This window comes from Ambystoma mexicanum, chromosome 6p (genome assembly GCF_040938575.1).
Source record: "Ambystoma mexicanum isolate Mex_15411 chromosome 6p, UKY_AmexF1_1, whole genome shotgun sequence".
Classification (NCBI taxonomy): domain Eukaryota; kingdom Metazoa; phylum Chordata; class Amphibia; order Caudata; family Ambystomatidae; genus Ambystoma; species Ambystoma mexicanum.
The window spans coordinates 1366325401-1366352384 of record NC_090935.1 but is presented as its reverse complement, the minus strand read 5'-3'; the positions used below and the strand labels follow the sequence as shown (position 1 = coordinate 1366352384).

The 26984-nt window shown below is 45.0% G+C and overlaps 1 protein-coding gene across 17 annotated transcripts in view; it reads right to left on the bottom strand.

Annotated features, from left to right (window-relative positions):
- Positions 1 to 26984, bottom strand: part of MPDZ (multiple PDZ domain crumbs cell polarity complex component) — a 1735289-nt gene that overhangs the window by 519780 nt on the left and 1188525 nt on the right. For all 17 annotated transcript variants that reach the window (XM_069626067.1, XM_069626068.1, XM_069626072.1 and 14 more), the window contains 2 exons: positions 20959 to 21124; positions 93 to 289 (listed from right to left, as the gene is read on the bottom strand). In XM_069626067.1, coding sequence (XP_069482168.1) covers positions 93 to 289; positions 20959 to 21124 — 363 coding nt within the window. The remainder of the gene's footprint in view (positions 1 to 92; positions 290 to 20958; positions 21125 to 26984) is intronic.

Genomic DNA, 26984 nt, shown 5'->3' with positions numbered 1-26984 from the left:
CCGAATAAATCAAATAAGCAGAAATGCAAAGCATACATTTAATGTTAATACAAACAAGAAGCCTTCACAAGAAATGCTGACGAAAGCCTTACCTCTAACAGCTCATCTGCAATTTGTAATCTCCCATCTTTTCCCGCTGCACCATTTGGATCAATTCCCACAATAAATACACTCATCCTGGATCGATCTTTGTTGCCAGCCAGGCTAAGACCCAAGCCGGTTTTCCCTTTCTCCAGCTCGATCATTTGCAGTTCTCCAGGCAAACTCCCATAGCGCTGGGAGATCTTTTCTAAAAGCCAAAGAACGCAAAGAAATTGATATTCAGAGAGGCAATATAATGCATTCTCATATATTAAACAGAGAAAATGTCAAAGTACTTTCAATATTCCTATAGTCCAGTCTAGAAGAAAGCACTGAAAGTTAACTTGCATCATCTGCTATTCATATAGTTCAGTGGTAAACTCAGTAATGCTCTAAATGTACCAGTGATATATCAATGTCCACAGTGTCCTAGTTATTGAAGTCACCTCAAGGTCTAGGAAGTGTCTGTGCACCATCCCAAATGGTTATCTACGGATTTATTGAAACTGAGAGTGTATATTTTTGAAGTATATTTGTGTTACATATTTGCTCCTTTCTAAAGAAGGCTTACTGAACTGACTGTTAAATTAATAAATAATTGTTTAATCAAGAAACCTTGAGTGTAAGTGTTATTTGGATACTTGTCACTGTGAATCTCTGTGTAATAATGCTACAGCTCACATTGACCCCTCTTGAGATAAGCCTGGCTGCTCAGTCACTCTACCAACCTGTGTAGAACATGCTTATACCAAAGGTTGGGTTAACTATTGCCAAGAGGACAAGGCTGCTGCAGTTTCCCACAGGGTACTGCATACAATCTTGCCTAACACCCGCCCACAACCTTCTTAGCTAGGACACAGGGTTACTTCTTTGTTTTCAGTAAAAATATATTCTGCTTAGTGTTATACAACAGGCGTTTGAAAAAGTCCACCTGGCAAACATCCTTTTTTTTTTAAAAGGCATTTTAACAAAACTATATTTGACATTTTTACAGTGTTAATACTTTACCACAATACAATTACCTGAAGATACAATTAGTTACATTTAAAGTGATAGTGCTTATGTATACATGGCATAGCATACAACAAATAATCTAATAACGATTCATCATTTCAAATATTTCAAGTCAATACTTTCCCACAATATTACTGTCAAAACATACAATTAGTGACATGCAAAGTGATGGTGCTTCTTTGTGCATGACATAAAAAAGATGTTATCTGTTGTAAGGTATTTCAATTTATTTCCATACCGGGCAAACATCCTTATGTGTGTTGTACAGCACTTTATCACAAGTCTGGGCTTTGGATTTAACACAAACAGTGTTCTGAGGCTTACACAGGGCTTATCATTTGTTTGCAATAAAAGAAAGCATGACCTTAAAGATACTATCTGCCTCATCACGTGTTCGGTGATAACCCTTATATGCGGCAGTAACGCCATTACCACCGCATTTAAGGGTCAGCCAAACCACAGGTTTGGCAGGATTTACCCGCAGCTCTAACCTGGGGTTAAATCTGCTGCGATTTTGCCAATTTTCGGTGCTATTACTGCACGCTAATGCCGCAGACCGTAGTAGCGCCGAAAATTCCCTATTGAGCCCAATGGGGAATGGGGAATTCCCGAATGGGCCCACTGGGGAATGGGGGGTAATGCTAATAGCCCCGGAGGTATCCCAGCTGTACTACCACCGGGATACCGCCCAACTCGTGATGAGGCCCAGTATTTAATTCCACGCAAAGCTCCTGTTAGGACTAATTTTCTATACTCTGGCCTGGTGGACAGGTGTATAGAAGGCCAACTTATATTGTGACAGGGACAACTCTGGAGAGTTGTAGCCAAAACAGTTCAGGTAGCAGTGACAGGTGGTCTAGGCTAAATTCTTCAGAGGTGGTGAGCTTGTAAAGGGTCCACAATGAAAACACACAATGGGAATCACAGATTACACTTAGACATGATGTATAAAAATACAATTATTATTTATTGGCCAAAACAGAAACATGACTACTGGTAAATAGAATTATTACACACACTAGCAAAAATAGATACATATATAAATTCACTTATTAAAAGGGCATAATATCCCACACAAACTCCTGAAAAGGAAAGGTAAGATGTATTATGCCCTTATGGGTAAACAGAGAATGATCCCTAACTCAAGTTGTCCAGCCCTACGTTATCTGGGTCCTTTTGCCCAGTAGTTCAGGTAAATTTCCACAGAATCTTTGAAGCAGGAAAAAATGCAGGTAGGGTATCTGGGGTCCAGTGAAGGGTTCTCATTGTCAGAGCATAAGTTAAACTAGCTAATAGAAGTAGCCACAACTTTCAGAAGTCCTGCGCAAGCAAGCAATGGCAAAGTCAGTATTGTTATAATAATGTTTATTATGAGCCCATTGACTTATTATGCGAGTATTGGGGCAGGTAACAAGCTCTGCAACTTACCCCCCCATACTTCGATTCTTCCCCATACTTGGCAGACCAAAGGAAGAGGGTCCAAGGTTGCTTTTCCTGTTGAAAGTTGCAGTCCTTGATTTACAGGGGTTGCAGATTCTAGCTGATCTCCGTTGGTTTCTTTTGCTGTTGCAAGGACACTTGAATGGAGAATGCAGCAAAACTCAATGCAGGACCCCTCTCAGAGCTGGACTCGGGGCAGGTAAGCGATTTTGGACAGTGGTCACTGCAGCACAGCGATGCAAAGGGCCTCAACTGCTGTGGTCGAACTTTCCCTCCTATCTTGGGTCCCCTCGATGTAAGGATGCCGAAATGTCGCAGAGGTTAGTGTCGTAGGGCCAGTTGAGGATCCCCCAAGTTCCAGGTCGAAATTCGGAAAGGTGACTCGGGCAGCACGGTAGCCCACATTCGGAGTTGGCCAGCCACAGGACAGTCCCAGGACACTTCCGAAGGCTCTTTGTTGCAGGGTAATGAGCAGACGTCAGGAATGGATGTTCGCTCCACTCGAAGTGTTGCATTTCCTTCGCAGGACTGCTAAAGATCTTCAGCAAGACAGTGCTCCTCCAGGACAGCAGCAGAAGTTGGTAGCCAGCCTTCCTTCTGACGGGTCTCCAGTTTCTTCGCAGGTCTCACAGCTGGATAGGATTCATGGCTCGTTCAGGTTTCTCCAGGACCTCTGAAGAATGGGTGCAGGGGTCATCTTATCCTAAAAGCCAGGTAAGGGCAGCTGCCCTCACTAGCCAATGGCAGGACTATCCCATACACACACCCCAGGAGTGGTTCAAGCAGGACCACTGGTGGGAGAATTCATGCATACCACTCAGACACACTGAAACCAGTTTGTGGATTGGGATCAGACAGTCCCAGCTCACATCCTGCCAGCAGAAAAACACAGCCCTCTAGTAGCCCACCAAAAGCTTCTGCTTTCCCAGGCACTGGAAGTCAAAAAAGGATTTTCCTGGCCTCTCAGGCCAGGAATAAGGCTAAAGAACAAGATGGCAAAGGACAAGCAAAAAATCTCGTGGCGCGGCCATGTTTGACCAGTAGCCACAGTTAGTAGCGAAACGCGGTAAGGCCAAAATGAAGTCCCCAAAAGTGGGAAAAAGTCACTGTTGCCAACAGCTTATCCTTTTAGCACACCTATAGTAACCAAAATTCCTCTGAGTGTTAGTCTAGGGGAAAACAAAAATGTACCCCATTGCACTGCAGTGTAAACTGCATTGTACAATGATATAAAGTTACCAGAAGTGATACACAAGTAACAAAAAATAGTAACACCGTAACACGACTAAGCAAAACAATGTTTCCCAGTACTGACAGCCTGTAGGACATGTCCGTTTCCCCATAGCATATGAGCAAAAGCCAGCGTAGTGACGTTTAAGCCTTCACTGCACTGCAAAAAGAGCAGGTCAGAATCAAAAATAAAAGCAATTTTGGGGGTGCCATAAAGATGGAAGGAAAGGTGCAGTCAAGGGAAATCTTTCCCAACAGCTCCTTTTGCCCTTTATGTCACGACGGGCGTCTTGAAAGAAACCTGGATTGAAATTACAAACCAGTGCAGATAGGGTAGTGTGAGTAATGTGCTTGACGAAAGAAACATTTTTTAGTACCATGTAATCTAATGTAACGTAAGGTCATGTAATGAAAGCGGCCTTGTATAGCGCTCGTCTACCACTATAGTTGGCCTCGCTCTGCTTGGCTCTATAAGAGAGAAGGGGTGTGGGGTTCATTAGTGGGACAGTGGGAAAGGCAGGTGCGAAACCTGTGGTGTTGATGGGTGCAAGTCTGAAGAACCCTGCTCTTGTCAGCCAATCTGCATTCTATGGGTATGGTGGAAGAAATTTAGGAATATGTTATACATAGGGAAGAGCCCAAGTTTGATAGACTACAGCACTTAAGGTCTGGTTAGCGACTGATGTGGAAGAGTGCGACATGGTAGAGTAGAGCTAGAGTAGAGCTCAGACGTGGTGATGTGCTAACGCATGTGGTGGCCTTCTGTGGGGGGTTTGTGTGTGCAGTGTAAGGTGGTAGGAGATTGTAGAGGTGAGTCAGTTCTCGTGGGGGGGGGGGGCAGGAGTAGGACTTCCAAGGCAAAACAACCTGCAATCGTCCACTCCTACCCCAGGCCATTTGCAGACAGGTTTAATTTCTCTAGCTCCCAATGCCACCTCTCGGTCTCTTTCACAAATAGATACATTGTGCACCATAGGGACCAAACAAGCACTTGCGAGTTAGCAGATGAGGCAAAGGGGCAGAAACCCTGACATTACCATCACCTGATAACGTTTATGTAGGAGGCCGTTAGGGAGATCGATCAGTTTTATGCTTAATCGCCTCTCCTAGTGAGACCGCCAGCACATTTTTGCTGGACTTCTGGACCTTTTTCTTTCTATCCTGAATGAGGGAAGCCTTTTCCCCCTCATTCATTCTTATTTGCTACGACTTTTGGGAACTCTGTTCTTTTTGTTTCACCTTATTCTATGGAGTCTGCTTAACTCTATATATATCTTTACGACATCTGTGTTACACTTTTGCAGCACACAGCACCCTCTGTGCAGTATTGCTGGGAAACCTTTGGGTTCTCCTTTTTATATTCTTCAATATTCCCTACAAACTACTGTTCTTAAGGAAAGAGGTATACTTTGTATCCTTCCTAAAACGTGTACTTCTGGGAGATTAGCATACACCACCTTTTGTGGAGTGCCAATGGGATACCTAGTATCTCCATTCTCTCTGCTCCTTTGACTTTCTAGACACAGTGACGACCCTAAAGTTATGGCTGGTGGCAGTGGACGTGTTCTACCAACTTTGTGCTATTTTCTACAACAGACTGTATTCTCAGACTCGATTATGCACCAAAGGGTCACCTATGTCTTAACATAGTGGCTCCTTTCTTTTTTCGCCATTTCTTGTGTAGGTGTTAGCCCTTCTTCTACCATTCTGCGAAGCAGAGGTCTGAATGTGTGTTTTGCCTTTGGCAGGAACCCTTGGATGTCCCTGCCTTGGCTCCACTGTGTCTGTGAAGCCAGTAAGTGGGGGAGGAGTTTTATACTCCTCTGTCCTTTGTCTGCTAGCGTGCCTGAATGGAACAAGTTCCCACATGGGGGCTGGCTGTCCTGACTGGACATCCATCCCGCCCCTTTCTGTAAACTCCTGGAAGAGTTTGCAGAGGAGTGAACCGGAAATGCAAATTAAAGGGGAGGTTTCTGAGGCAGAAGGCAAGTCGACCACTGGAACCGAATATCCGTAGCTGAAGACGACCAGAGAAGCCTGCAGACCCTTCCAGTAATCGTGAAGCGACCACTGCTGTCCGAAGAGGACAACTCCTTCCCTTTGGCTGGTGGGACCAACCAGCCCTGAGACAAACTGCATATCGACCCATCCCCAAGTGCTGGGACTTCCAGGGCTGCAAACCGCGAATACCAGGAGACCTCCGACCCATTTGCTGTGCAATGTCTTTGCAAGGCCAAATCCGCCCAGAACTTTGGTGAGCTCCAGTTGGACTTCCAGAGGCACGAACCCAGTCATCCAAGTCCCCTCATTAGAGCGCGTGTTAGGGAGAATTCTCATAAATGTGCTAATTCCCTTCACCTTAGAGACCCCCAGCAACTTTGCTGGATTTTGAGGACTTGATTTTTTTTAACCTGGAAAGAGTGTGAGCCTATTTTACCACTCATGTATTTTGATGTGTGCTTTACACTTATGTTCTTTGATTATGGAGTTTTAGATAACTCCATAGGCATCATCTTTTCATGTGTGTTAGACAGCAACCTCAGTGCAGTGACACAGGGAAGTATTTTAGACTTCCCAAAGGTTTAAATACTTTCTCTGGGATAAACTATTGTTTCCCAAAGAATGTAAAGTGAAATTGACTTTACTAGTCCTTCCAAATTCCTAGACCCAGCACACACTATCTTACAATGGAGTGCTGGAGGGAGGTGTTACATAGTATCCCCTGTGTCTACATACTCATCTAGCAGTCACATGCTACCCTTTCCTATTGAAAAGGCTGGTGGCTGTGGTTTTACAACGAACTACCATGATTTTTCCTGACTGCAAACACCTGTAGCTAAAAATCACGGGAGCCATGTTTTTCAAGATGGCGCCTTAAACCCCTTTGTTTAAACAGGCCCCGGTCTTCTTTTTTCCCCGTTTCTTTTTGGAAAGGTCCTTCTAGAGTTTGTCTCTGCACGCCAAACCAGTTTTGGTCCCTTTGTTTGTATGCTTTTGGCGGGCCTCAGTGTCACGGCTCGCTCCCTTCGCTCCCGTTCCCACCACGTAGGGGCATGATTTGGGGTTTATCCCCTACTGGACTTTCCCTCTGAACCTTATTCTACAGTGCTGTCATGAATTGGAAGCGCTAAATCCCTATTTTCCAAGCTACTTCCCTTCCGGATCCATTCCAGGTTTTTGGCAGCCAGCATGCTTCTTTAATCAAATGACTATGCCTCCCAGAATGCCTGGCCCACTGCTCCACCTCGTCCCTTGCAGGAGAAGGTTGGGTGGAGGATAGGCAACACCTGTGGCTGCAGGTGCAGCAATCAGCACACCTGAGGCGTGTGCTCGTTTAGCAGCTTTAAAAGCCTCAGTTTGCTTTAGTCCAGCACTGGTCATTGTTGCAGTGTTCCTGTTGTGACTGGTCCCTTGCTCCTGGTTCTTAGCTTTGCGCCTAGTTCCTAGTTTCTGTTTCTTGTTCCTCTACCCTGGATTTCTAATTTATGTGCTTAATTGATTTCTGCTTTCTAGATTTCCCTTTCTGTCTTCCTCTGTCTTCAGGCAGCCTTTCTCAGTGCTTTCCCCTTTGATGCAGCCCAATTTGCCTGTGTTCTCTTTTTCTTTGATGCTGTCCTTTGCTACTGGAAAGGTAGATACTTTAGTCTTTCCCTTTATAGATTTAGCTTCCTGCCTTTATTCCTTAGAGGGGTGGGAGAAGTTTGCCTTTTGTAATATCGTTTTCCCTGCTCCTTACTTTCTATTGGAATCCATTCCATGTTTTTTCCCTTGCACTTCTGCATTTATTTCCATTGATTATTAGGTGTGGTGTGCTGTTGTAGCTAGCTCCTGTGTAAATGCCTTTGTTTTCCTCACTATTCCATAATTACAATTCTTACTTGCCCCTTGTCTTGAGTCTTATGTATTTAGTTATCCTCCACCCATTCCTGTTACAGCCTTCTGGGTCGCTGTTTGATCAACAGGGTTCGTGGGCTTACTGACATTCTAGTGGTATTTCCAGTCCTCGTGAGTACTGTTTTTAAGTTCTTTATTTCAATATCATCAAGAGTGTCAGCTCACAGATCCTGTCCTTGCTTGCCCTCTATGTGGGTTTAGTGCTGTCAGAATCTGTAATAGCAAAGTGGGTAAGGAGTTTGCCGACTTTCCTTTCAGTCATAAGGAGGTTCTAAGTGCTTACCCCACATCCCTTTTCATATATTTGTATTATTGTTCCACTCTATCTGCACTCCTGGGTTTTAGTATACATGAGTCTTGGTTCTTGTGTGCACGTTGTTTGATTCAAGGTTATTCTCGGTGCGATTTTGTGCACATTTCCCTTGCCATATTCGCTGCCTTTGTACTCACTTGATTAATCCTGACAGAGAATGACCAGCCCAATATTCCCATTGAATATGGCAAGTTTAAGAAAGAAAGGCAGCAAGGCCTCTAACAAGTTTGTACAGAAAGCTTCCCCTACATTTACCTGTCACAATCAAATCACTAGTCCTGACTTAAATGAACTCCTGGTCACGAATGGACATTTACGTGCAGAGTATTTTTCCCACAGGATGGCTCATCTTACATTGCCTGATCCTAGTTCTGTCTTTCATTCTGACCCAGATTCTATGTCAGCTCAAGCCTTAGCAGCAGAAAACAACACACTGTTAGGCTTATTACACAAGAGTACCTCTGTTGTTGAACCCCATGATTCCAGTTGTGCTTCACCTCAGATTGAACAGTTTCATGATACAAAAATAAAGAATGGAGGGGTCCCTTGCATAACCTCTGTTTTCTACCCTCAGTCTAAAGCATACTCCTTTGCACAAGTACATACTGTAGTCCCTAATGCCAAGAGGTCTGAGGTCAATAGTTTGCTTAAGGGAAACACAGATCAAGTTGGTAAGAGAAAGTATAAATCACAGAACCTGCAAGCAGTAGATGACAATGTACAATCAGTGAACATCCAGATTGCTAGGGGAGGATCCAGCCTTGATGCCACCATGCCTCCCTTGTGCCTACTGATAGTGATGTACAGTTAATGCAGGGCATGCTAAAAGCTAAGCTTGAGGAGTTAAGACAAGAATTCATTTCTTTACAAGAGGAGAATAAAACCTTGCAGTCTTTACTGAACACACCTCAGACTTTATCTGTTGATGAAGTGAACACTGTTCAGCCCCTGAGTGCAGAGACTTCGGTAAACCCTGATATTTGTCAATATGTAAGACCTATTGGGAGTGAAAGTCTTTCTTCTAGCACAGCGCTTAATCTGGGCACAATTTCTGACAATTGTCCTGCTGTTTGTCCGGGATTGCAGTTAGCTGAAGATTTACTAGAAACTCCTTTACCTAAGGTTTCCAGTTTAGCAGCTCGTCATAACCCTGAGCTAGCACACATACAAGCTTCTGATTTCCAAATACAATCCACAATGGTGGCATATACGGATTCAGTCACTACAGTAGGCTTAGACCCTGCTCTTGATCCAGCTGCTGAGACTGAAGTAGAGGTTCAAGCTGATGTGGAAAACGATGTTACCTCTGGGTTCACTCTTCCTTCTGTCAATTCTGATCACAACGAACAGTCAGAGACAGTACAGAATTCATGTTCTGATGGACTCATTCTACAGTATACAGAACCAAAGACTCGGCAGGCGATTCCTGAACTGTTGATTGTTAATCTGCCACTTTCAGAAGCCAAGTCAGAGGAATGGACAATTGACGAAATCCTGATTAACAGAGACTTTACTATGGTGATTCCTCTGGTTGATTTTGACTTCTACAAAGGAAGAGACTCTGTGTCACCCACTAAGGAAAGTGACTGCAAGGGTACAGCTCAGTCTTTGGTTACTGGTGCCAAGGAGTCTACTGCCCTAAAGGTGCCCACCATTCCTGAGCCACAAATGTGTCTGTCAACTTCTGAGATTTCTGTCTGTCCCCCTACAAACATTGACTCTTCTTTGATCCAATCCACAGCCCTGCAGTCATCTTTGGCACACGTGTCTTCAATCAATGAACCGCTGCCTTGTCTGCCATTTACTCAAGAGCCTCCACCATGCACGTGGTTAGTCCCAAAGACCCTGACATGTTTGGATTCAGCTACCGAGATTGCTCCAGCTTGCATGCCTTCAGCCTCAAAGTTTCCTCTAGCCTGCCTGTCTTCACCTACAGTGACTCATCCAGCAGATCATCCTTCAGCCAGAGAACCTCCGGTAGTCCATCATAAGTGCATGTCTTCAGTCCCAGTGCCGACTGCTTGTTTGCCTTCAGTTCATGAGACACCGGTATCCTGCTTAGCCTCGCTTCCAATATCAGAGGTATACCTGTCTACACCATCAGATCCTGCTGTATTTTCTACTGCTCCAGAGAGTCCTCCTGAATCCCAACCATTTACTGCCGATGAACGTCCAGCATGCCTTTCTTATGCTGCAGGGGGATCACCAGAATGCCTGCCTTTTATACAAGACGATTCTCCCAACTGCTCCACTTCAGCATCAGAGCCTCCTGAATATGCAGCATCAGAGTTTGAGACTTTTGCCAGCTCCCGCTTCAGAGTCATCAAGTTGGCCGAAGTGATGGGTCAGAACCACTCACCTGGGTATACACAGGGAGTGGTGCAGACCGGCGTATTACCTGCAGGACTTATGCAACAGAATTCCGCCAAGAAGCACCAGTCGAGTGCTAGCAGCCAAAGGAAGGGAATGACTTCTGCAGTTCAAGATGTGCCTGTTATTGCTCCTGCTGCGAGTGTGCCTGATGTACCAAGTATTGCGTCTATCACTTCTATCAGTACGCCAAATGTCCCTGCTGTCGTATCCCACGTGCAACAAAGTGGCTACACAACTGTCAACAGGAGTACCAGCCTCGTACAACCCATTGGACTTCCAGGCCTCCAAGGAGTAGAACATGTGCAGGCAAACCTTAATCACTTTCAACCACAAGCCTTTTCCCAGATGGATGACAGAAGAAAATCCAAACCTCTACCTCTGCCGCCACCTTCTTTAATTGCTGAACATAAACATTTCCTGAAGCCTCCCGCATGTCCGCTCTCGGCAAAAAGGCTAACAGAGCTTCTACCATTGTCTGATGCATGTTGCACTAGCCTGCCTCTCTCCTCAAAGACTTATAAGTGTCAGCTCCCAGTGACCGAGTTTCCTGGGCCTTCCAACTCGGCTTCAGATCCTGCAAGTCCTTCATGCCTTTCTTCGACCCTTGAATATCTTCCTCACCAGAGGCCTGCCTATGACTTTTCTAGACTGCAGCCAGATTCTATGCATTCCAGTCCATCTGCCTTTGCCCACAGGCCACCATTTCCATCAGTGCCACCTCCAAAGAAAAGGCACTCCCATTATGGAAAGAAGATGTCTCGTGCGGGTGGCGGGCGCCCGAAGACGGCCGTGGGAGGGGGTATACTGTCACGGCTCGCTCCCTTCGCTCCCGTTCCCACCACTTGGGGGCATGATTTGGGGTTTATCCCCTACTGGACTTTCCCTCCGAACCTTATTCTACAGTGCTGTCATGAATTGGGAGCACTAAATCCCTATTTTCCAAGCTACTTCCCTTCCAAATCCATTCCAGGTTTTTGGCAGCCAGCATGCTTCTTTAATCAAATGACTATGCCTCCTAGAATGCCTGGCCCACTGCTCCACCTCCTCCCTTGCAGGACAAGGTTGGGTGGAGGATAGGCAACACCTGTGGCTGCAGGTGCAGCAATCAGCACACCTGAGGCGTGTGCTCGTTTAGCAGCTTTAAAAGCCTCAGTTTGCTTTAGTCCAGCGCTGGTCATTGTTGCAGTGTTCCTGTTGTGACTGGTCCCTTGCTCCTGGTTCTTAGCTTTGCGTCTAGTTCCCAGTTTCTGTTTCTTGTTCCTCTGCCCTGGATTTCTAATTTATGTGCTTAATTGATTTCTGCTTTCTAGATTTCCCTTTCTGTCTTCCTCTGTCTGCAGGCAGCCTTTCTCAGTGCTTTCCCCTTTGATGCAGCCCAATTTGCCTGTGTTCTCTTTTTCTTTGATGCTGTCCTTTGCTACTGGAAAGGTAGATACTTTAGTCTTTCCCTTTATAAATTTAGCTTCCTGCCTTTATTCCTTGGAGGGGTGTGAGAGGGTTGCCTTTTGTAATATCGTTTTCCCTGCTCCTGCTCCTTACTTTCTATTGGAATCCATTCCATGTTTTTTCCCTTGCACTTCTGCATTTATTTCCATTGATTATTAGGTGTGGTGTGCTGTTGTAGCTAGCTCCTGTGTGAATGCCTTTGTTTTCCTCACTATTCCATAATCACAATTCTTACTTGCCCCTTGTCTTGTGTCTTATGTATTTAGTTATCCTCCACCCATTCCTGTTACAGCCTTCTGGGTCGCTGTTTGATCAACAGGGTTCGTGGGCTTACTGACATTCTAGTGGTATTTCCAGTCCTCGGGAGTACTGTTTTTAAGTTCTTTATTTCAATATCATCAAGAGTGTCAGCTCACAGATCCTGTCCTTGATTGCCCTCTACGTGGGTTTAGCGCTGTCATAATATGTAATAGCAAAGTGGGTAAGGAGTTTGCCGACTTTCTTTTCAGTCATAAGGAGGTTCTAAGTTCTTACCCCACATCCCTTTTCATATATTTGTATTATTGTTCCACTCTATCTGCACACCTGGGTTTTAGTATACATGAGTCTTGGTTCTTGTGTGCACGTTGTTTGATTCAAGGTTATTCTCTGTGCCATTTTGTGCACATTTCCCTTGCCATATTCGCTGCCTTTGTACTCACCTGATTAATCCTGACACTCAGGACTGAAGACTGCCTCTGGCATCTGAGTGTCTGGGGTGGGCAGGAAGTGAGGGAAGTGCCCGAAACTCCCTGTTTTTAGTCTCCTAGGAGACCCAAATGAACTCTGGTGTGATTGGCTGGCTGACTGTCCGGCAAGAACAGCCACCCAGCTGGGTGAGTGACTGCTAGGCTGGAATGGAAGGGAGAGAACTGTTTAAAAGGCAAGTCTCTTGGACTGGAAAGTAGTGTCGACCACTGGAACGAAAGAACCAGAAGAAGAGCTGGAAGACGACGGCTGCTGCAACTCCTGGACCGTTGGTTTGCCCGGTGAAGCCCTGCTGCAGGTCTAAATTGCCAAGTTCATCTCGACAGAGAAGTCCCTTCAAGGACGACTTCTTCCTTTGAGTTGGAGGGACCAAGTAACTCCTAAGCCACCTGGATACCATTCTCAAGGCTGGTTAGGATTAACCAGGGAGAGGGACACCAGCTTGTGTGCTTGAATCTACAGCTACCGGAACTGAAGTGACTCCATCTTGTTTGCTTTTTCAATGATCCCATGCAGTGCAGGAGTCCCCCGACGTCCTCCCTCTTGTCCCCAAAAGTGAGGCTCAGAACAGCGAGATCTACAGAACCTGCCAGGAACCAACGTCTTCAGCTGCATTTTGTTCTTCATATTAAGGTACTGTGTCAACCTGATTGAGAGAACGCCACTCTTGCGGTGAAAGTTTGTGAAACTTTCCCAACTTGTAGGCCTAATCAGCGTGTGACCCGACATATGATTCTTTTTCGTCTAAACTACTTCTGAGAACTTTTGCAAAGACTTTACCGTTTGATACCAGAACTGCTCTTTCCTATCCAGAACACTAGCCCATTGACTTTGGCCTAGCCCATTGACTTGAACTCTTCTGGTGAACTGAAACTATTTGCACTGTCTAACAAGTATATGTGATCTATTCTACTTACCTTGTCCTTTTTGCTCACTTCAAAGTCAATTAACTGCCATTTGGCTCCTATTTCAGGGGAGCTCAAACTGTCTCAAAATCTTACAGTTTTGTATTGAAGTGTATCGGTATATAATACTAAGTTTCCTCCTTCTAGTGAAATGTTTTCTAAATGATTGTGTAATAAATTAATAGTGTTTTACAAAGAAACCTTGATTATAAGTGTCTACTTGAACCACTGTGATTGAAAGTCCTCTGTGTAATTACTTGTACTGCTCACATTCACTCTTGAGATAAGCTTGGCTGCTCAGCTCGCTAACCAAAAACTGTGTGGTACAGCCTTATACCAAAGGTTGGTTTGGCTAACACCTGTAGTCCTAATTGTGTGTAGTGTTCCCAGAGGGTACTACATGCAATTCAGCCTTACAGTGCAGGACCGCAGAACTGAGAAAGACAGACCGGGCGATAACCGTCCTTTATTGGAGCTGATAAAAAGAAGAAATCTGTGCTGAGAGTCCTTTCTTGTGATTGCTGCTGTGACATCCCATTCAGAGTCCTTCCTTTCGTCACAAGACCGAGGAATCAGGAGACCGGGTCTGTTGTTGCTGCACAGGAAATAATTCAGCTGCATTTACTTCTTCCAACCTAAGGTACTTTGGGGCAGAAGGTAGAACTTGCATCAAGTCGAATAGTCACTCCAGTGTGAATGAAGCGCGTTACAAGGTGAATTACACACATGATGATAGAAGCTTCTGATAACTTGAAAGCAGGTCAGGCTCTGGTGAAGCATTGGCATAACCAGAAGGCTATTATGGTTGAGTGTACTCAAGACCAGCTAGTTCTAGTTATGGTACCTACAAGGCAGAGTGCCTTATAGGACAAGTGGATTGGACCCTTCAAGGTTGTGGGAAAACTTGGAGAGGTCAATTATTTGGTGTTCTTAGGCAATCCTAAGGTGGCCCCCGAGGGTCTTTAACACCAAACGCCTAAAGGCCTATGTCTCTAGACCAGAACTGGGAGCTTTTCATCTAGCCTCTGCTCAGGGGGAGGAGGAGAGTGCGCCTCTACCTGATCTCCTCAGGGGACAACTTTTAGATGGGAAGATAGGAGTTAATCTCTCTTCTGATCTGACACTGGAACAATAGGAGGAGTGCAAAATGCTGTTAAATCAATTTGCCCCTCTGTTTTCAATATTACCAGGCTTTAGCCCTTGGGGCCAGCATGAGATCCTCACTGGTGACTGTTTACCTATCAAAAGCAGAGGTTACAGAATGTCAGACCATGTAAGAACCCACATAAAGGAAGAGGTCCAGAAGATGCTTGATCTCGGGGTAATAGAGCCCTCTACCAGTCCATGTTCTAGTCCAGTTATACTAGTACCAAAGGCAGGATCCAAGGAGTTGAGAGCCTGCGTGTACTATACAGCTCTTAATGCAGTCACCACGACTGATGCCCATCCTTTACCTAGGACAGATTAACTGGTGGACAAACTTGGTTCAGCCAAGTACCTCAGTACATTTGACCTAACTGAAGACTATTGGCAAATAGCCCTGACAGACCATGCCAAGGAGAAAACTGCATTTTCAACCCAGGAGGCCTTTACCAGTTTAGGGTAATGCCTTTTGGACTACAGAATGCACCTGCTACATTCCAAAGGATGGTAAATCATGTTCTGAATGGGATGGAGGACATCTGCACGGCATACTTGGATGACATTGCAGTGTTCAGCCCTAGTTGGAAAGTACATATTGACCGCCACCACCTAGGATATCTTTTGCAGGCTCCTGAGCAGGCCCAACTTACCATAAAGGCAAGCAAATGTCAAATTGGTCAGGGTAAAGTGGTCTACCTTGGACATGAGGAGGTGAAATAAGGCCATTGCTTAGCAAAGTGCAAGCTGTACAAGACTGGGCCACCCCTACTACTCAAACCCAAGTGAGAGCCTTTTTAGGTCTCACAGGTCACTATAGGAACTTCATAGAGAACTATGGGACCATAGCTTCTCCCTTGAATGTGATCTCCTCACCCAAATTCCCCAAGAAGGTCAGGTGGAATGAGGAGTGCACTAGGGCATTTGAATTACTTAAAGCCCTTTGTCAAGCTCCGGTCTTAAGAGCACCTGACTACAATCAATCCTTTATTATACAAACGGATGCTTCAAATACAGGAGTAGGTGCAGTTCTGAGTCAGCTGGATGAAAAGGCAGGGAACACCCTATCTGCTTCATCAGTAGGAAACTGAAGGACCGAGAAACAAGGTGGGCAACCATAGAACGTGAATGTGTTGCCATTGTGTGGTCTTTGAAGTAGTTTAGACCATACTTGTATGGGTCTACTTTTATAATTCAAACAGACCGCCAACCCTTGAGATGGTTAATGCAGATGAAAGGGGAAAATCCTAAATTGTTAAGATGATCTATCAGCCTTCAGGGGTTTGATTTTACTATAGAAAATCGGTCAGGATGCAATCACCAAAATGCTGATGGTCTGTCCAGAAGGTATGACCGAATGGAGTAAGGAGATTCATCCATGAGTGGATTAAATCCTCCTGTCCCTAAGTCTGGGGGGGCGAGTGTTAGGGAGAATTCTCAGTAATGTGCTAATTCCCTTCTACCTTAGAGACCCCCATGAGTCTGAGACTTTTTCTAACCTGGAGATAATGAGCTCTTTTTCTCACCCTCATGTATTTTTATTGCAATTTGGACTCTGTGTTGCTTTTGGTTATGGCATCTGACAAACTCCATAGACATCATCTTTTTACATTGTGACACATAGCACGTTCAGTGCACTGCCACAGGGAAGTCTTTCAGATTTCCCAAAGGTTTAAATACCTTCTCTTGGATAAACTACTGTTTCCAAGAGCAGTGAAGTGAAACTGACTAATTACATTTGCAACTTTCTAGACCTAGCACACACTATCTTACAATAGGGTGCTGGAGGGGTTATTTAGTATCCCCTTTGTCTAGTTTCTTGTGTAGCAATTGTAGGTTACCCTTTCTAGAATTATTGGCTGGTGGCAGTGGTTTACTTTTAACTACCGTTGGGAGTTTTACCGCGAGCTGCATTCGCAGCTGCAGTAAAGCGCACATGGGTGCCCATTTCGTCAAAATGGACCTGGTCTTCCTTTTTCACCATTTCTTGTTGGAAGCCCACCTGTGGCTCCAGTATGTCTGGCGGGGCAGGAAGTGAGGGAGGTAATTGAAACTCCCTGTGCTTAATCCCATTGGTTACAGGAATGCACCCAAAGGTGATTGGTGGGCTGGCTGTCCGGCAAGGACCGCCACCCTGCTGTGTGATTGACAGCTAGCCTGGAATGAATGGGAGAAACCTGCATAAAAGGCAAGGCCTTTTGGCTTGGAAGGCAGAATCGACCACTGGACAAAGGAATCCGAAGAAGACATGCCCAGAAGATGCGCCCAGATGTCTCATGGTTAGATGTGCTCTACAAATAATAAACTAAGCTAACAACTTGGAAGAGACGCCTGCTGCAACTCCTGGACCGTTGGTATGCCCGGTGAAGCCCTGCTGCTTTGCTGAAGCTCCAAATTCGTTTGACTAGAGAAGCCCTGCAAGGACGACGTCTCCCCTTGGGTTGGTGGGACCAATCAACCCCAAAGAGAACTTTTTGGACATACTCTTGGAGCTGGCTGTACTTCCACTGCTGCTGATGCTGGAACAGAAGTACCAGGGAGAGGAACACCAAACGGAGTGGATCACTTTTAAGTCGGACCCGAGCACCAGGAAGATCCTCCGGACTTCCCTGAAGCACGACTGACAAAGCCTGAGCCACCCCAACAGAGTGCTGGAACCGTAGTGTTGCTATTAGCTGTCAGACGCGACGAGCAGAAACCGCAAAGTGCATCTGAACTGAAGTTTGCCCGTTGCTGCCACTGACCTTCCCATTGCAGTGCAGGAGTCCCCAGACGTCCTCCCTCTTGTCCCCACGACTGAGGCCCAGGAACACCAGGATCTGCAAAGCTGTACAGAAACAGAAGCCAGCTGGAACCATTTCTTCTAACCAAAGGTACTGTAAACCTAAGAGGACTTACCTCTTGTTGTGTAGCCTTACTTGCTCTCAGTTGAGACTTGTCTTGGTTGACCTTACAGAGTTGCTTACAGCTTTGCCCCTCACATGCCTCCCATCTTGTAGCCCTTCAAGTGAATCTTATTTCTACAAACCTTTCTAAAAACATTGTGCAAGACTTTTACTTACCTGCAAAGAAGATCTTCAGCTCCCCTAGACTTTGCTCAACTAACATTAGCTGTCCTGGCTCCCTGAGAGACTCTTCGTACCTCCGACTCTGTACCTTTACCTTTCCCGCAGGAAATGGTTAAATGTACTTGACATTGGAAGGTTTTAAAAGTACTTACCTGTTTATTAATTATTTGTAAACCTTTGTTTTATTCCCCAATCTAACCTTTGCACCAAACTCAGTATTGCTCTAAATGTACCAGTGATAAATCAATGTCCATAGTGTCCTAGCTACTTAAGCCACCTGAGGGTGTAGGAAGTGTCTGTGTGCCATCCCCAATGGTTATCTGATTTAGAGAAACTAAGAGTGTGTCTTGAAGTGTATTAGAATTGTTACATGTTTTTCTCCCTTCTGAAGAAGGCTTATATAACTGACTCTTAAAAAAATTAATAATTGTTTAATCAAGAAACCTTGAGTCTAAGAGTTTATTTGAATAACTGCCACTGTGAAACTGTGTTACAACCCTACTGCTCACATTGACCCCACTTGAAATAAGCCTGGCTGCTCAGCCACACTACCAACCTGTGTAGTACAGACTTATACCAAAGTTCGGGTTCCTATTGCCAGGAGGCCAAGATTGATGTAGTCTTCCAAAGGATACTGCACACAATCTTGCCTAACACTTAGGTTTTTCTCACCTAGTATAACTGTGTGTTATCACAAAAGTAGTTATAGGTTTTTACTTTTCCTGGAATAAGTGTTCCACTATTCGCAAAACGAATACTGTCCAGTTGACTGATTGTGTGATTTGCTACTAAGAGTCATTGTACAACTGGTAAGGTCTACTGCACGGGCATTACTAAATGCAATTGTGAAAATAACCATTGGTTTTTACTGCCCAAGAATATGTGTGACATATACTGAATGTGTTTGAAAAGGTTTGACTTAAACTACTATTAGGTATTCCAAATAAGGTTTATACTTTGGTCTGTGTACCTTCAATTATAGTGTGTTTTTATATTGTGATTACATATAATGTTTAATAGTACTTAATTACCCCTAGATTTATCTGGGCCTACTTGTATTTAAATAAATCATTTATTTTTACATACATAGTGTTTCAGTGTTTCTTTGGACCATTTGTATTACAATTTAATTTGTACTGATTATACAGCCCTCTCTCCCTCCTAAGATAAGGCTGGCTGCTCTGTCTATGCTACCATGAACTCAGGTGGTACAGCCTTATACCAAGAGTGGAGTCTTGTACTGCTTCAGTTGAATGGTTTTACTGGACTTCAGAAAAACTGTCCTAACATGAGCTCTCCGTGAGCCCATCCTGGCACTCTCAATAGTGTCTTGGGCTGGTTTAGACCAGATCTTGGCCCTGAACTGGCCATTTTACTTGCTGTGCATATGATCCTGGGACAAACCTGATTGGGCGTCCGTTAAAATGTTTGTTTTACACTCCCTACCTTGGTGGTCTGGCTTAGGCCAGCCCCTGTTGGTGTATCTCTTCTTCAGCAACCTACTGGTGTCCCCTGGGGTTGGCTGCTTTCTTTGTATCTGTGGGGAGAAACTGGGACTTTCCTGGCGTTTCACAATAACCCCAGGTCAGGCTACAGATGTTGTCCCATAGTTTCCTTTGGGGTACTGTTTACGACTGCCTCCAACAAATGACATTATAGGCTACTTACCGGAACAGTGACATTTTACAGAGTCCCTGATGTTCTTCACCAAGCATCGGATCTTTAGTAACTGCTCCCGAGTCATAAGAATCTTTTTAAATATATAGATTACATTCCTTGCAGCTGGTTATAGAATATATCAATGGTTGTTACTTACATTTCCCGGCTTGGAGTGTAGCAGGCCCCGCTGAGCTTAAGAAGTGTCAGCAAATCTATGATCTGCATTATTTGTACTACTGCTACCTAGAATATAGTAGGAATCCAGTGACTAAGTTCTGTGCAGCAGCTTGGGTCCAGAACATGATCATAATAATATATGTTTTATTGTCTAGGGGATCTACTCTGAACTCGCCACAAAACACATGTACAGTGCCTGCCATAAGGTATCAGGCTTGCATTTTAGGGGCAGGTTAGGTCTTAACTGTCATTTACTGTTTTTAGAATTACACTCTGCACTATTGTGTGTTATGCTTAACCTAAGCACTTATTTGCCTCTCATAGATATTATTTGTATGACCTTGTCATAAACTTATCTATTTTCGGTATACCAGAGTGGGGTGTTCATGTGTAGTGGCTATTGGGAATAACTATACTTCCTCGTTAGCCTTTCTCCCTCCCAAAGTTATGTTTGATTGCTGTACTACAGCTATCAGTCGAGACCCTGTTTTCTTTCTTTTGGGTGACAAACTGCTCTACCATTAGTTAGATGGTGACACAGCCCTAACAAAAGGGTTGTGCAAAAGTTTCCCTAACAGAAATAATAGCGTGTTATACTGTATTTCTCTGGAAAAGTGTGCGTTGGCTGCATGACCAGACCTACCCTAATAATTGGGCTAATGTCTAAGAACACGTGGAAGGGGTATTGTGTACTTTCTCAGATCAGGGTGAGGACCTTGAAGCTTGAGCAAAGGTATCAGGTCAGCCACTGGTCTGTCTCTCCTTTTCATTACAATGAGAAACTGCACGCTGGTTGAGCAGATTCTGACCCAAAGCCACTTCTAGGTTACTGAACCCTGGATAAGGTATCCAGAATATCAGCAGGAATTCTGTTAATAGTGACCTCAGAACACTAAAAAGTCCCTTTCTCACTAATAGTTTTCTTACCTCTAACTTGCTCAACATGACCTACCATCACAAAAGGGAACATGCTATTTTGATATAATGTTTGTTTGAACAGTACTCTGTTACATGTTTTATGTGTTTTACTCTAAATTAGCCAAGCCATTGCCCTCCTAATAGTTACCCCAGATTGGTCAGTTGAGTATGCCTTTATGTGAGCCAGGAAAAGCTTGCAGGAAACCATGCTGGCTAGCTTCAAGGTAGTCTCCTGTTGCTCCTGGTCCCAGAGAAGAAAGAAATCATCCCAAGATCCACATTGAAGATGTTGAATACAAAAAGTATTTTAAAATTATCATTTGTCTTCCTATGAGACAAACAACGATATAACGGGCAATGGTAACCATGACAGAAATCATGTATACGAGTCAAGCGCCATTGCCTCTGCGTGCTAATTTCTACAGATATTTTTTAGCAGGAAAAGTTGAGCTATTGCATGCACATTGTGTATTTGCCTCAAACACACATACATGAGCACATACAGACAATTGCTTCCACTCAGTGCCTTTTTGACCAAGAAAGGGACACTTACTCCAACTGTACCCATATTCATCCTCTTTCTCTTGATCTTCGGTCATCCTGCTGCCTAGGGATTGCTCGCTGTCGTCAGTGCTCACTGTGGAATTCTCTGAAGAAGGGGTTGGCGGGAAACTGCAGAATGAAGGTTTTTCTGTTTCTGAATCTGACTGGCTGGATGCCTGGGAACAGCAAGCACACCAATGTATAAGATTACACTGCAGACTAAAATGTGGATTTTTAGTAGGCTATATACGAATACTGCTGTATTCAAACACAAATCAATGACAAAAAGTGAGGTTGCTGAGGGATTCACCAACAATACATGCAAAGAAATGCTGAATTAATTTTTAAGAACACCAAACAAATATATTGCTGAGAAGCCTGATTTGGTAAATGGGAAAGTGTTGTTAATGATGCATGAAAATCAATGTGTAACATACATTGGAAAGCAAGCATGTTTGAGTCATGTTCATTGGCAGCACTACACTACTCTACAACAATGAAACATGTAGAATTTCTTACTGATGCTGCTGGCCTTTATGCAAATAGCATGCCATGCTAGTAATGTATTTGGGATACATTAGCTTGGCATTTGCAAGCAAAATGATTTAGGATCTGTAACAACTGAACACCTTCTGATTTTGTATGGAATGCGTGTGGCTCAAAGAGGGCCAGAGGATACTTGCAAGAGTAATCCTATGTGGGCGGACACAATTCTACATGTATATTTTCTATTCCTTGTGCTCCAATGTCAATGTTTAGGTGGGTCTCAGTTAATACTGAGGATAACCATAGCCCAGCGACACCTATAAAAACAGAAATGTGGCAGGAGGGGACACTATGACACTATGAAATGGTTAATGGTATGGTTTAAGTTTACTTTTCACACCAGCACTTTGGCTTATTCCACCTTTGGTGCCCAAAGTGAACTCCGGTCTTTCTGAAGCCAACACAATCCCTATAGATCAACCAGAAATAGAGCTCTGAACAAATCTGACCCCACATAATATGATGGTGCCTCCAGCCCTTTCATCAACTATTCATAATGGTGTCCCAGATTGTGCAGAAATAACTCCCAGTCTCAGTGGCAGTTCAATGGATTTTATTGAAGATTTTGTAGTCCCTAGGGGAATTCCTCTCTCTTGTCTGGTGTAGCACCTTGACCCTAACCGGGCATCCTGACCCCAGGTTAGTAGATGCAGTATATTTACCGCTTAAAATCTAGATCTATCTTCTGCTAGTGGTTGGGACCTAAAGGCGGAACATCTTATCTCACTAAACTCATTCAAGAACTGCCTAACTTTCACTACACTAACCAATTATTAGTGTTCTCCTGGGATTTGTGGATAGTGCCTTACAAATACCCTGATTTGATTTAGGCTCTGCCTAAAAAACCCACTCTCTCTTTCCTCTTACCTACTCCAACTTACTCCTCCCTCCAATCCCATTCCCCTTGGAAGTTCTCACTCCTCCTAGGTCTTACCTCAACCTTTGATGTTACTCCCCTTTTTCAATCCTCTACTGCTCCCTTTTCAACATTCCTATTGTACTCCCTTCAAACTACTACACCTCCCTCCAAATCACTACTCCTCCTTCAAACCTACTACACCTCCCCCCAAAGCCCTACTCAAACCCTCGCCTTCCACCGAGTACTATAAACCTCAGTGATTCTTTACACTCTCTTTAACCACACCTGTCACACAAACTCTCACACAAAAGTACTACTTTCACTCTCTAGCCGATACCTCACCTGCTCCAGAAATCATCTCCAAATTCTATTGCTTCTTTGTACCTCCAGCTGTCTCTTGGTTCACCTACACTTTTATTTCTGACCACAGCCAAATAACCCCCACTGACTGCTTCCTTTTCTTTGAATATATCCCCCTCTATATGCCAGGACTAGATCTCTCCCCCTGGCCAATCTGGCCCAGCCTTCCACAGCAGGGAGGTGCATGTAAAACGAAAGTCATTAGTAGCAGGCTATGTTCTGCCCTCTTTTTCCCCTGCAAGCTTGCCGCCTAACAGAGATGGCGGCCTGGGGAGGCAAGTGTTCATCTTTGTGTTCCGGGACTCGGTTTGGGCCTACCTATGGTAGGTTTCCTGGGAGGCTGAATAGGGCTCCTTTTTTGGTGCCTGGCGGTGTAGGGGCCTCTTGTGTTGTTCCCTGGGTTGGTTGGTGTTGCTCGTAAGCTCTGAGACGTTCTATTGTCTGCCATGAAGGAGGACGGCTTCTCCCTGCCTCCTCCTCTCTCCCCATCACGGCTCTCAGCGTCCAGTGCAAGTTGGCAGCGAGGTTGAAGCTTCATATCTTGTCAGCTGACATTCTTCTTTCTGTGGCCGATCACTACTGTGGTATGTTGACAATTCATCGCTCTTCGCTGATGTTACGTCCTGAAAGATTTTCTTGCTTTCTAGTTCAGGTGTTGTATTACTAAAAGCAACAGAAAGACCCTGGCAAGTATTTGACATTAGAGGAAAGGCTTGAGAGAAAAGTGGTCTGCACAAACGCATTCTGGCACCAGGGCGACGAAATGGAACTTCACTCTTAACCTAACTGCCACTGCCCTCAGCTTTAGGACTGGTTCTGGAGCTTACACTATTCCTCTGACCCATTGCTGACAAGGGTTCTTATCCTCTTTTGACAAGGCCAAGGTAGTGGCCTTGATACAATAGCTTTCCTTTGGTATTTCAACATTCTCACCTAAAGACCCTTTAACCTCAGGAATGTCATCTTTAGAAACGGACACTTCCAGTAAGTCTCTTCACCATGATCTGTGTTTTCTTGCAGTCAGATTTTTCTATCGCTGTTTTCAAGAGAAATTCATCTAAAAATAAATATTTAAATAAGGATCCTAGCAAATGTTATCCAATTAATAACAGAACCTGTTGTTCTGAGGATGCACAATTCTGCTTTTTAGGATGTGAAGTCACCTTGGTTTGGGAATAACTTTCACTCTTTTATTTACAGTACAGGCTTACTAGATGTTACACTGGCCATCCATCCCCCTGAAAGTGAATATCTGGCATGAGCAATGCTTGAAATATGCACTGTATGACGATTATAAAACATATCTCCAATCAAGCTCTACTGGAGCAGCCCTCAATCGTTCAAATTCAGGAGGATTAATTTAAGTTTTAACTATCCAAAGCTCCTCTGCAAGTGTGTTTCATCCAGGCAAGACTAAAGTTCTTAACATTCCTACTGCATATAACTTACAAATAAAGGGTAGGAGAGCATCTTCTCCAGATTTATCAGCAGAAATATCAATGAAGAATTGGAGAACAATGCTGCCCGCTGGAGTTTGACTCTTCCAATGTACAAAGTTTGCCATTCAGTATTTTGTTAGGGAGATTTATTATTATTGTGCTTCATCCCCTCTCCTAGTGAGACCCCCAGCACTTTTTTGCTGGACTTCTGGGCCTTTTTCTTTTAATCCTGAATGAATGGAGCCTTTTTCCTCTCATTCATTCTTACAGGCTCTGTCTTTTTGGAAGTCGGTCTGCTCCATAGCTCTTAAAGGCATCTGTTTTTTACTTCTGCAGCACACAGCACCTTATGAGCAGTGTCGCTGGGGACCCCTAGGGTCCTCCTTTAAGATTATTTTCCTATATTGTTAAGTTTTGATACGCTTCTCCCTGAAGGCTACAAGATCCTCTCTGAGCCCAGGTGTCACGCTCACCTGGGTATCTGCGGGAACAATAGGTTCCTCTGTGCTCTTCCTCTCATTACCCCTGGGCTGGGAAGCTGACCTGCCAAGAGAATGGGTGTTTAGAGGGTTTTCTGTGAAGAAGGTACTCCAACCCTCCCTCTGCCCTGCCTGTGTCCCAAGTGCAGTGTATACCCATGCTTTGGGCGTGGCTCACCTTTTGGTTTAGTGTGGCATGCTCTCCATCCTGCATCTGCAGGGGAGCAGTAGTCTGGGGCATGCCCAGACACTAGAGTGTGCTACACAGTTCCACACAGTTCCTGGATGTTACACAGGCATCCATGTTGGAGTTACAGGAAGTAGCTGGAAAATAAAGGCTATGCCAGAACAAGGCTATGTGAATGAGGTGCACTCTATGGCTGCATCAATGAATGTTTTGCTTGCCAGGCATTTACCCATTTAGCCCCGATTTGTGCTTTCCGCCTTCCCCCATGTGTTTGTGCTAGTGAGGAGTGGGCCCCTATGCTAGTTCCCATGACACCAGGACTAAAAGACCACGAGGGGGAGCAGCCCTGATCTATCCACACTTAGGCCTACTCCTCCTTTGAATGCCTGGTCTGCAGGCGCAGTCTCTCTCTCTCTCTCTCTCTCTCTTCTCCTCCTTTGGCCACCTTCTATCGGCCTCCAGGCCAGTCCACCCTCTTCCTCTCTGAATGGGATGGGCTGACCTGGCCGCTTCTCTCCTTCCCACCTCCTCACAACTCCTCCTGTGGTATCTAAACATTCATCTGGACTCCCCGGACTCTTCAGGACCTTTCCGCAAACTCTGTGACTCCCTCTCTCTATTCATTCTACACTCTGGGCTGACTCACATACTTTTGATGCTCTCATCGCCACTGACATCCCTCTCTCTACCCCTCTTACCAGAACACTCTTCTGGACCGATCACGCTCTTCTCTCTTCCCAATTTACGCTCTTGTCACCTCTAGCACTGGCACGCCCCACACTGCCTCCCGTCTTCTAGGACACTCGTCCCATGAAAATAGAGTCAGTGGATGCCTTTGCATCCTCCTACTCTCCCGGCCTCCTACTCTTGCGGCTGGCTCCCACCCTGGCACAGCCGTCTCCAACTTTAATCTCTCCATTTCCAACACTCTTGACATCCTTGCCCCTGTCATTAAGGTGCGCATGAAGCCTCCCAAAAAGTGCAATTCCTGGTATGACTCATCTGGCTGTCCTCAATCGCAAGTGTAGAGTATCAGAACAGAAATGGGTGGCTTCAGGTGCACCCTCTGACAAACTGGCCTGTCGGCTTCTCCAAAAGGTAACAGACTTTGCATCCAGTCCAAGAAAAGAGTCCATATTCAACCCCGCATCTCTGCAGCATCTAACACCACGGCCAAACTTTTCAAAGTCTGCAAGGAATTGGCAAACCCTTCTGCAGCCTCATCTTCCACTGCAAAAACGCAGGCCCGCTGCTCGGAATTGGCAGCACATTTCACCAACAAAACCTTGCACATCCTTTCCTCTCTCACTCCTTCACCCTCACATGCACCAACATCCTCTGAGCCCAGTTCAGCTTCTGGCACTCTTCCCCCTCTCCCTTTTCCTGCCTTTTCCCCTGTCACACCTGATGAGATCACTAGGCTAGTCCGGTCTATGAAAGCCTCTTCCAAACAGGTGGATCCATGCCCTTCCAAAACTACCAAGAACAAAACTCACACTCTAGCTCCAGTCTTGGCTGACCTCTGCAACCTCTCTCGCCTCTGGAGTTTTCCCCTCCTCTCTCAAACACGCTCTGGTGCACCCACTACTCAAAAAACCTTCTGCCGACCCTTCTATCCAGGCAAACGATCACCCTATTTCTCTCACTCCTTTCCCGGGCAAACTACTGGAGAAGTTGGCTATGTCTCAGCTTACTCCCCACACTGAATCTGTTTGTTGTCTCCACGATCATCAGTCTGGCTTCAGAGCATCAAGAGGCACGGAAACTGCCCTCCTAAACACCTGTGAAGACCTGCTCTCAAATCTTGACTCTAACTCTCCTTCAGTCCTCATTCCCCTTGACCTCTCCTCTGTAATTCGACACAGTGAACCATAGCACCCTGATCAATAGTCTTCTTGATACCCTGGGCATCACTGATCAGACCCTATCGTGGCTAACCTCCTTACTCTCTGACCGTCCATCCCAGGTGGAACTAGGGCCCTTTCTTTCCGTTATCACTCTCTCTCTACTTGAGGAGTCCCTCAGGGATCTAACCTATCACCCTGGTTCTTCATTTGCTACATTGCCACCTTGGCCCACTTTATCTCGTCCTTCACTTCAAACATTCAGTGTTATGCAGGTGTCACTCCGCTCTCCTTCTTCTTCCCCGCTCATTCATGACTGACT